The following is a 12,005-nucleotide window of genomic DNA, read 5'->3' as shown; positions in this document are numbered from 1 at the left end:
CAGTTATTACAAACTAAATATATTAAAATTAAAATGGAAATGAAAAAGAACATCTTAAAATTCCTATGTGCTATTTGAACAAGACTTAATCTATTTAATTATTAATTCATTTAATTATTGATGGCTTAAAATTGTTCAGCAAAGCTCTTTCTATAAATTTGAGGAGGAAGTACGATTGAGTTAGAGAAGAATTTCAGGTGGCAATGTACGTTTACAAAAAATAAAAGAATTTCAGGGTTGTTAGATGTTGAAGGTATCCTGGCCAATCAGATGTGTGACCATGAGCAACAAGTATTTAACAAAAAAAAAAAATTTAAATATTATTTACCTCATTTCATCCTTCTAATGTTTAGTTTTGTATATGAATGATAACATCTGAAGGTTAGTATGTTGTTACAACTGTATAACCTAGTAATAAATACATATATTTTGGAGTTGAATGCTTTTTTTTAACCCCCTTTCAGGTGACCTTGGGCAGCTCACTGAATCTCCATGGGCCTTAAAAAGAAGGTAAGGTTAGATACTCTCTAAGAGCAATTCCACTTCTGAAATTTGTTCTAGAGTGTAGTGCAGCTTTGTCAAAAGCAGTCACCCCTTTTCCAGGTCCTCTGTAATAAACTTGAGTTCTCCATAGAGATAAATTGTAAGACTTTCATAAATATTGGCTGAATAAATGAACACAATCAGGCATGACTTTATTTCCTTCCATATTATCACTGTTAGCTTTTTCTAAAACAAACCCTGTCTTTGAAAATTTACTTCACAGTTTATCTCCGCTAGGAAGTCACCCCAATTAAACTGAGGAGACAGTGATTATTCTCACTGTAATAAAATACCTTGCCCCGAAGCTGAAACAGCTACCTAGCTGCTCACAGGAATTAATCAACATGTAAGTCCTTGGTAGTTGTCGTTGCCTTTACCAGGTCTTTACTACCTTGGTAGCTGTTATGTACCTTCTAAATACAAACTCGACTGCTTTACTTTCAAATGTACAGCATAAGGAAGGAATAAAGAGAAGCAAATAGACTGAAGGGCTGGGTACTTTACATATGACATTCACATGAAGCCTTATTAAATCTTTGCGAGGTATCATCAAACCCATTTTATGAAAAAACAAGGTAGAAATGTATGAGTAGTTAGCCCAGGGTTATCTAGCTAGTAGGATGTTGAGATTTTTAAACCAGATCTGGCTTCTAGTACACCATGACCACATCCTGCATATCCGTGCAGGATGTAACTGGAATAAGATGAATTCTGGTGGTAGTATTTCAAGTGGTTCAGAATACCAGGTGAGATGCTAAGAAGTCACAAAGAGGGTCACGGCAGATTCAGAAGGGTTATCAAACAGAATTTATTAAACTTACTTGGTTAATTGCATGTCCAAGAATTTAATCTTACTGGCCAAGAAGAAAAGGTTCTGAGAACGGTGTAACAGAACACAGGCTCAGCTTTGAAATTAAAGGAGAAAGAAAGAAAAGAGGTGGAAGTTTCTCAAGGCAAAGTGAAGAAACACAGGAAAAGACAAGCAACTGTCTTTGATAGGATATATATTAATTGGGGATGAACCAGAGGATGAAATTCTAGAGAGAAACAGAGTTTTAAATCTGGATAATAAATTCTAGGAAGAGATAAAATCAATGTGCACTAATGATGTTAAGCAGAGATCACACACAGACTCACACACACTCATGCAAAATCAAGGAAAGAGGATTGAAACGTATTTTCACAGACCATATTAGTGAAGAGCAGAAGAATTAAAACTAACCTCCAAAAACCGTTGCTGAGGAAGAAGAGAGGTGCCTCGAAACGAAATGGTCACATTCAGAAAAAGATAATGATTAAATCACAGTCATTAGCTATGACCAGAGTTACGGCACAGGTGACCTTTTACTTTGATCATGTTCAGAGCAGTGACTAGATGTGTGTTAGAAGTAATTACGAATTCATTTCCCTAGGTACTATGGAAATTAAGGTTATCCCGTATGAATATTTTATACAGATTGCTGGTTACCTGAAACCAAACATTATCAGACTACGTAGTATTTGCAATTTCTGCTTTCAAAAATCATTTAAGGCCTATAGCAAATGATTAATGCATACTTTCCTGGTGTCTTAATTGCTGTTAAAAAAAAAAAAAAACTGGTTCACCTCAATTAAACAAAATAACGCTTCTCCTCTATTGTACAGTAACTTCATTCAAAAGATACCTGAAGCTTAAAAAACCTTAAATACAAGCTGGGTTCTACACCTTCTGACTGATGTGAAGACAATGCATCTATCAAGCCTTTTACGGATCCACTGCAAACATTTACTACTTTAGTTAATTAAATGTTTCACGGGTTTGAATAGCTGCTTTTCATTATAATTTGAAGATTTTTTTTCTTCTTCTCAAGAACAAAATTAACAGATGTGGGGTTCCGACCTGCACAAATTTATCTACTTTTTGTTGAATGACAAGAATAGTGTAAAAAAAACCAAAAAACCAAAAAACCAAGAGATTTTAGTCTGGTGAAACTATGGTTTAGACTTGGACTGCCTTACACATAAAGATAAATTAGCAATATTCCAGTAAAGACAAATATGTTCCTCATTCTTGGAGAGAAGAGAGCTACTTAATGATAAAAGATATTTGTTCAACTGTTAACCAGTTAGTTTGTCTTACCCTAAGCAATGGTTGGCATTACTCTTATCATTCGGACATATTTTTAAAAAATTTATGGAGCACCTATCATGTCATAGGTGTTTTGTTCACATCATTTCATTTAATACAACACTATTTTTGAGAAGGTATTATTGCGTTGGAAATTGATCTCAGATTTAAATAATTTGTAGATGATTATATAACTAGTTTAAATGATGGATCTAGGATTAAAAATCAGATTGCAGAGCACATGCCCTTCTCATGATGCTAAACTGTGTTTATATCCCTGCCAGATCTACTGGGCTTTATTCAGGAATATACATCAATATTGACTCCTGGGAATGACCTTCATTTTAGAGCCACTATTCAGTCCACAGCCTACTTCCTCATTTTAAGCACTGGCATGATGACCGCTAACAACCAAGCTGAGGCTGTAGCATTACAAATGGTTAACAGGAATCATCCATTTAAAAATATTATGATTTTGCTTTCATTTATCTTAGTAATCATCTTTGAATCTTTATCCCATACTTTATTGTAGAATGAGGAAGGAATTCTCTCTTTCAGCATGAGAGAATTGTTTTGGAAACCAAGTGGTAATGCTGCCGGACACACATGGCTGTTCGTCCTTTAAATTCAGGATCGGATTTTATCTTTAACATTTTTAGTTAATATGTGATTTACCTTTAACATTTTACATTTAAAAAATCAAATGTGAACTTTTCTAAAAAAAAAAAAAAAGTGTCATTCAATATGCTGGCTTCACTATATGCCCCCTCTTGTTGTCTTGATATTGTAAGAAGAAAATCAGGACAAATATCTTCTGTATCATTTGAGGAGGTACATATTTTGGGGGCTGACAGATGAGCTTTCTGTGAAGGGGTTGACAATGGGTTAAGTACTTGCTACAAGTTGGCAGCAGAAACTAGAAAATTTTAAAGCGGGAGTCTCACCTGTATTCAGTCCGTGGCTGAGTTTCTACTGCCTCTCACTTCCTCTCCATCTTACTGTTTGCTTTAGGTATAAACTAATATGAACTTATAACTTTACTCTTGGGAATAAAACGTGATAGGGCAACCACATGTCCCTCTTAGGCCTGTAGTCCCAGTGTGACTGTTCACACTCCTGTTTCACACTCGCACTGGGTGCTGATCAATTACAGGGTCCCAGGAGGACACAGGCACTGAATCAGGACTACAGCAGCTTCTTGAGCTCTCCTCCTCTCACTGCGACAGAAGTTTTTAAGCCACAAGTTGAAACAAGTCTTAAGTAGAAACACCTCCGAGCAAATCCCCATTCATCACATACCCTCTTCCTCTTCCCTCCCATCACTCCTACCGCTGCCCCCCCTCCGGCCCTCTACAGGCCTTTTAACAAACGCCGTAAGATGCTGAAGGTGAACTATGTCAAGAGATCTGGAACCCATTTGATTATTTACTACTCAGTTTATAATCTTAGACGAGTTTAGTTTTTTTTTTTTTTAACAAATGGAGATGGCGAGACTCTCAAAGATTAAGAATTTCTTAGCCTTGGCCCAGGTTCAATTTTGAAGTTTATGTCCAGTAACCTTAGCTTCTTCATTTTTGCCTCTCTTGGCTGTATTCTGTGATTTTTCTCTTTTCCCACAGGTGCCCCTTGGGTTTCCTCAAACTACCTTTAACAAAAGGATGCGCCTAAGTCAGTAAACTCCAGTCAGCGGGCTACTTTGCCAGGGCTATTCTACTGACGGCTCTACCTTTAATAATGAAAGATCTCACTCCTTACTACCTTGCTAAAGGTAGCTGCTTATAAGCCACGAAGTGCAGGCTGCGGCCTAGACTTCTTAACTGGCAAGGCTGACTCAGACCTGATTATTGTCTTGCCTTTCCCTCAGAACCTTTTACAGTGAAGATAAAAGAAGGAAAAAAAAAAAAAAAAAAAGAACACCTGAGTTTAGTAAATCATACTTCCGTTTAGGTATTTTTTTTAAAGATATCACAATTGATCTCACATTATAGCAGCCCGAGACATCTCGATACGTAAATTAAAAATGCAATAATGAAAAGATAATTTAATATGCAGTTTCATACATTAATAATTAGCAAAGCATTACTGAACTACAAGGTAAAAAGCTATGGGAACATTAACTAATGAACTATCAATGCCAAAAAAGACTTCATAATAAAACAAGACTTTAATAAATCTTTTATTAAATAGCTGCAAATGAACGACTTAGTTAACATCTAATAGGTAACTAACTACTAAGCTACTTAATTCACATATATAAACGAGGAACTTGCAGGCAATTAACTTTACAATTGCTGAAGGTCAGGCTGCTCAGTGAGAGTCTCTGTCCTACACCTTTAAGTGCTGTTGCTCTCCTGGGTCAAGTGTAAGCTTTTCTCCAGCTCCTCTAAGTTCTGGTAGCGGCTATTATTATGTACGGAAGCAGCTGAGTTATAAAATAAACAAAGCATGAGCTACAGCCTATCAGATGCTCTAAAAATGAATTATACAAAGTCCAAGAAATAACTCAAAGAAAAGGAATCTTAAGAAAAATTCTAAGCAAGTATCAGTGTGACATCTAAACCCTGATTGTTATTTTCAGGCGATGATGATATAATAAGAATTTGCTGATAAACTACAAATACTTGTTTGGATCTTGACATGATTGGGGATCTGAAACTCACTGGAGACTGGCGGCCAGAACTGCTCTATTTACTGAGTAGAAATGTATAGTACATGGTAAGATTGTCTCCAGCAGCAGCAAATGTTAAATTCATTAGAGAAAGGAAATAAACACCTATGGAGGCAAGAAACTGCTGGTGGAAAATCAAATGCTTTTTAAGAAATCAAAATGAAAGCTACGTTCAAGCAGGTAGGACAAGTCTTTTCTGTCTTCTCCACCAAGTTTATGTGCAAATTACTGAGATTTTCATGGATAATTATGTCACTCGTAACCGCCTATGATCAGTGTATGCTGAAAGGAGAAAAGAGGAAGAGACGGGAAATACAGAGGCTTTTCTCTAAGCATAGCTGAATTTCATCCTTTGTATCTCATATGCTTTAAAGACAGTCTCAGAAAAAGGAGAATCAGTCAGATGAGTGTATGTATAAATAGCAATAATTGCCAAAGATGAAACTCTACCCTAAATGAAAAAAATAGTTAAAGGCAGGCACAAGTCTGGATGAAGCTGTTCATATCGTTGAAACCCGGCCTGAGAATCATACTCAATAGGGAATCTTAACTGAAAAAGGAAAAAATCAATGATAAATAAGACTGGTTCTTCACCTCAAGAGTTCCAACCAAGTGAGACTATTAAAGAAACCACAGTAGCACTATGTCAGTTCAGTGTGAAATTTTCGCACCACTGCCCAGGTGGATTCACTGAGTACCTGCCAGTGGAAATGCCATTTCTTTTGATTAGTTATATTGTAAGATGTGAACATTGGAAAAGGCGAAAATAACAAAATTATACTACAGATTAAAAAATTTTACCATGATATATAATTTTTAGATTCATTATATTCTCTTCCTCTATGTGTGAGAGAGTATTGGCTGGTAGGTTTCCTTTCCATGTCAATTCATGAAGCTATGAAATGTAACTCCATTGATGGTGCTCTAATGGGATTGCTTTGAAATGGAATTTCAAATAGCATGGCTTTGAAATCGCCATGAGAGTGATTTCTTATATGGTCTGAATTTAGAGAAATCAGCTACAATTTCACATATAGCTACTGTGGGTTGTCTTCTAAACAGTTACCTTCTTTCCTAACTTCCCACCAACAAATTTCATTACTACAATATGAGGAATAACAAGAACACATCTTTTCTTTCCCCTAAATTATTCCAAATTATTGCACTAAAAGACAGGGCTTCCAGGAACACCAACCCTCCCATTGACAACTTCCAGTTTTTGAGGCTTTTGTGCTAAACAGCACATCCCTAAAATTAAACACATTTCTGATGACCTAACTTGGCATATTTCATAAATATTTGTCAAAACAATTATTGTCAACGACAATGCAATTATCCATATTCAATTTGATGACTCAACTGGAAAATTACTCTTTTCCTAATAAAATTTTTTTCCAAATGACAATAGTGGATCAGTGTTGATTAGTTGTTCAGTGTGTGCTAATTAATTACACTGGGTAAATTTAGCTCTGTGCTAATAATCTCAGGGAAAAAAAACCCCAAACCCCTGTGCACATGACTCTTTGTCTGGAAATGGAGAAATGTGCTGTTTGCCGACTTCTCTTGTACCTTCTCTATCTAATTTCTCCCAGAAGAGAGCTCAATAATACAAAAGAAACAATAAACCCCAACTACTTTTGGCTGACACCATAGATAAAAAGATAAGGGTTCTTCGGAACCTTGTTCTTAGGTCAAGAGTAAAAGAAAAGAGAGAGAGATTTTTATTGTTGGCAGCTAACTGTGAGGATCTCTTGTGAGCTCCTCCTCAGGGCAGATTGGTTTAGATCATGCACTTAATGGCACAAAAAAAAAAAAAAAAAAAAAAAAAGCAGCAATTTATTCATTGTGAGACCCGTTTCTTCATCCAGAAGCTAATTTAAATGCTAGCTTTAGCCAAGGGCTCTACAGAGCAGGGCATGTGGGGTGAACACTCTGCCAGGAGGTCCAGAGTCCTCTGTTTGGCTTTATGTGGTGATGGTTCTTTTCCTCTGAACCTCCTGGAAGCTTAGGGAAGGAATAAATATGAACAGGAATGTCAGGGGAACTTTGCTGTAGAGCTGCCAACAGGAGACCAGTGACAAGGACGCCACACTTTCTGTTGGCGCAATACATCATCTAAAGGAGACACTGACTGTTGAGGTTCCGGCCAAAGGAAGAAGGTAAAATTCTTTTGTACCTGGAGATATTTAAAAATGAAATGGATTAGCTCAAAATAGCTCTTACTGGCTTATACTTTGGTATCAGAAGGCTGCTAACTGGGCTAACCTTTGCCAGAAGTCGTAATTTTTAAGAAGCTCACCGAAACACCAGTATGTGTCAGAGCAGGAGCCCTGAGCTGGAGAAGTCTCTGGAAAGGAAGACTGAGGGCCCCACAGGCCATCATGTGGAAATGGGACAAAATGATTTTGTACACTTCCAGACTACCAACTGCATGATGGCGACCAGAGGATGGAAACTTCAGGAATGGAGTTTCATTTCATCGTAAAGATGAATTTCCTAATAGAACATTCTAAGCATGAAAAGGAATAATGCTGGAAGGAACTTTATTTTTTTTAATTTTTATGTTTTCATGTATCATTTATTTATTATTTTTTGTTTTTCTTGGGGGGAAGGTAATTAGGTTTATTAATTTAATGGAGGTACTGGGGATTGAACCCAGGACCTGTGGCATGCTAAGCATGCGCTCTACCACTGAGCTATACCCTCCCCCTGGAAGGAACTTTAGAGAGTAGGTCCCATCTCCCTCGTGTAGCAAGAAACAAAACCGTCCTTAACAAATGGTCATCTGAACTTGTCAACTGGATAAAGAAGATGTGGTACATTTATATAATGGAACACTACTCAGCCATAAAAAAGAATAAAATAATGCCATTTGCAGCAGTATGGATGGACCTGAAGACTGTCATTCAAAGTGAAGTGGGCCAGAAAGAGAAAGAAAAATGCCATTTGACGTCATTTATATGAAGAATCTAAAAAGTAGTAACAATAATAATAAGGATACAAATGAACTAATTATTATTTTGATTTCTTGAATACGTGTAAGTACATTTGACTGTCCTTTAGGATTGGATTACCACATTCTGTTGATTCTTATTTTGTAGTTGGCTTTATTCCATTGATAACTACATAAGTTTAAAAAAGCTAAAGATCTAATCTGTTCTTAGAAACAATAATTAGTACACATGTGAAAACTAAAAAAATGTGCAGTGTACTGTTTATATGTATTTACATGCAATATAATGTGTATGTGCAGTCTAACTGTAATAATTCTACATAATAAAACTGGAAAATAAATGGTCATCCGAACTTGTGCTTAAGTATCACACGTGGGAGACCACTATGATTTCATGATGTAATGGGCAAAATGTGGTCTGCGGAAGCAGGGATGTCTAGAACCAAGCAGAAGCTTGACGTGTTCACTGAATCATGGGACTGAGAATCACATTTACATGTCCACCCTTTTCTCCACATGCCTAATCATCTGCAGATAAGAAAAGCCATGGTAATGAGGGAACGTTTCACTGAAGCCGTTTATTCTCATCTCTTGCAGGCGACGACATGTGTGAAAAGGATGGGAAAGTTCACCGGCCCAGCAACTGTAAGAGTGCCAACAACCTGGAACTGTTCCGAGGGAAGACAAAGCAGAGAGTCTGTAAGAATGGTAAACTCTTGCTGAGGCAAGGGCTGGACTAGTTACCTGTCAACTTCAGACGTTATGAAAAGAATATGGCTCGTTGACTACTTTCAGCTATGCATCCCCCGTGCAGGCACACTGTGTGCTCCCGACAACCAGATACTCTGCAAGTCTCACGTCAGCACTCACCTGCTTTCCAGTGGTACATTACTGCCAAGGACCCAGCTGTCCTGCAGCTGGACGGACTCGGGTGTGGTTTGCAGCTCGGCGGGCAAAGCAGCCGGCGGGGCCGGACTCTGGTTCCTTCTATTGGTCAGGGAGTTTCTATTGAGAGAAGTGATGGATGGATGATGCTGTGCAGAGTGTTGCTTATGGGAAGGTGGCAAAGGCTGCAGGGTGGACTGGCCTTGGTTATTTGCAGGTTGCTCTGAAAAAAGAAAAGAAAACTCATGATATATATATGTATGTGTACATACACATCTATACACACTACCAATTTCTTGGGGATCCACTGCAGATGAATTAGAATTAAAAACTGCATATAAATCTATAACCTAATATATTTGCATATTATTCTATTAAGCGGGTGTTCAGTGACATTCTCTAAGAGCAAGTTTACCCTTGATACACAAAGTTCTAATTAATATACAACAGATGGTAAAATTGCTTTTGGTTTTAATTTGTTTCAGATTTTTTTTTCATCTGGTTTTATTAACACCTACAGAAAACAGCATCTGACAGCTCCCCTAATGTGCCTTTAGATTTCAGCTTTTTTTTAACAAACCAACCCTGAAATTAAATGGGTAATTTCAGCAGAACACAAAGGTTCTGGAAATGCATATAATCCCTATAATTATTTAATGGAGTTTTTTTAAGCTTTATTTAACTGCAATAAATTATTACAAGCTAGTTGCTAAACAGCAGTAGACGACTCTAGTTTAGTGCATTTCAAATAAGGCAGATCTGCACTATGATCTACTAATAGATGCTAAGTATTCTTTAGCAGAAGGTCACTCTGTGAAGCAGATGTTGTTTCATGGATATTTACCAGACTGAATCACATCTGATTACAACGTCAGAAGACTCATATACTTAATGACCGTTACATCCATTAGAACACACACAGAACAGATTTTCCAATTTCACAGTATGCTGTATAACTACATTTTCGAGTAAGTCATAGGTGACCAGAGCGACTCATGCCTCTATGTCGATGGTACGAATATTTTGTACGACACCAGAATCATCAGGGATCCAGTGACTTCAAAATATAAACACAACAGTAGGTAGTAACCAGGAAAAAAATTCCCCAAAGCTAGTAAGTCATAAGTTAAACTACACAAATTAATGTAACATCTGACACCCACTTTTCAATCTCATTACCTAGCTCTGGACATGCTAGAATTCACAAATACTACATTCTAGCAAACAGACAGATGACTCCTTAATTTAATGCTAAACTTATTATGGTTCCGCGCAAATAAGATGTCAATTTTTGACTAACTGCAGGTCAAAGTGCAATATAATTTTAAAGTGATGTTGTTAAATCGTGCTATTAATATAAATGCATGTATTAAAAGAGAATAGGAAACACAGAGACTATCTTTCATCTACAATGTGAACTCCAGCAGTGACTGTTAAGCCAAATAATACAGTCTAACATTTGAAATTCTGATGGCAGGAAATGAATACATGATATGTAATAGTTTGAATACATATTGTCAAACCTCTTTACAGGGTACAACAATTAAAAGAACTCCTTCCTTAGCATATAATGTCAGTAATTACAGCATGTTTCCAGGGGTTTCTAATAATCCACATCATATTAAGAATGAATAATTTCTTACTCTTGAACTGAAGGACACCTAAATCTCTGAAACAGAGCTGCTCCCTTGCACAGTCTCTACTCTTAAAGGTTCTCATGGTAGAAACTACAGAAATCTTACTTGGTCCACTATTTTGCTGCTCATGAAAAATGACAGGTGGCTAAATCTCAGTTAAATTGAAATTAACCTTCGAAAGAATGGCAGGGTTTAAACAGCACATACAGTTTTAATTGTCAGAAAAAAAGAAAATTCATGGAAGATTTATTATTCAGGTATCATATAACTAATTAGCTTTGTTGTTCCCGGCATCAGTGCATATGATTACAATCTCTACAGATGTCTTTAAGGAACATTTCAAGAAGCCATTTATAGAATGATATAATCAGCTGCCGTTAGGAGAGCTCCAACTAGGTTGGTATCAATGAAATAGAAACAAAGAGAGAAAAAAAGAGAAACATTTCAAAAGGAAGAGTATCAAGAGTGTGCCTCAAAAGAAACAGAGGAATGGAGCAGATGACTCCCATGTTTTTAAGCACAGCTCCATGGAAGAACGGTACTGTGTTATAGACACGTTCTACAGAATACATTACATACTAGACATTACACTATGTAGAGAAAAGAGCGGTGCAGTAGAAGTCAGAATGCCCTATTTGATTCCTAACTGTCCCAGGCATCATGACAGTGAGCCTCAGTTTTCTCATCTGTAATGCAGGAATATTGCCCCATCCAGGTATTATTGCAGTCTAAGGATTCAATGAAATGCACTCATTCATTCATTTATTCACATACTTAGTTATTTATCCCACAAACATCTGTCAAGCTCCTACGTTCCAAGGATCTGCTGAGTCAGTAACAGGTGGAAAGCATTGTGTAAATGGTAAAGCATTATAGATATTGAGATTGTTATTGAAAAATTAAAAGATTTTAAGATCTATTATCATCATCTATTCCAATATGTTGAATTTAAGATTCTTATCCCTAAAACAAATCAAAAATATAAAGAGTGCATTAAAAACTTCCATTTAAGTTTTCAAAAGTAATTAGTTCTGGGCATATAATCCAAAAAAGATGAAAACACTGATTTGAAAAGATACATGTACCCCAATGTTCATGGCAGCACTATTTACAAATGATGATTAGTTTAAAAAGATGTGATACACACACACAATGGAATACTACTCAGCCATAAAAAGAATGAAGTATTGCCACTTGCAGCAACATAGATGG

At 36.7% G+C, this 12,005-nt stretch overlaps 1 protein-coding gene across 5 annotated transcripts in view; it reads right to left on the bottom strand.

Moving 5' to 3' along the window:
- Window positions 1-12,005, bottom strand: part of TENM3 (teneurin transmembrane protein 3) — a 539,016-nt gene that overhangs the window by 148,659 nt on the left and 378,352 nt on the right. For all 5 annotated transcript variants that reach the window (XM_074353570.1, XM_074353571.1, XM_074353573.1 and 2 more), the window contains one exon: window positions 9,142-9,379. In XM_074353570.1, the coding sequence (XP_074209671.1) occupies window positions 9,142-9,379 (238 nt within the window). The remainder of the gene's footprint in view (window positions 1-9,141; window positions 9,380-12,005) is intronic.

Source organism: Camelus bactrianus, chromosome 26 (genome assembly GCF_048773025.1).
Source record: "Camelus bactrianus isolate YW-2024 breed Bactrian camel chromosome 26, ASM4877302v1, whole genome shotgun sequence".
NCBI classification, from domain to species: domain Eukaryota; kingdom Metazoa; phylum Chordata; class Mammalia; order Artiodactyla; family Camelidae; genus Camelus; species Camelus bactrianus.
This window is presented reverse-complemented; position numbering and strand designations above follow the sequence as displayed.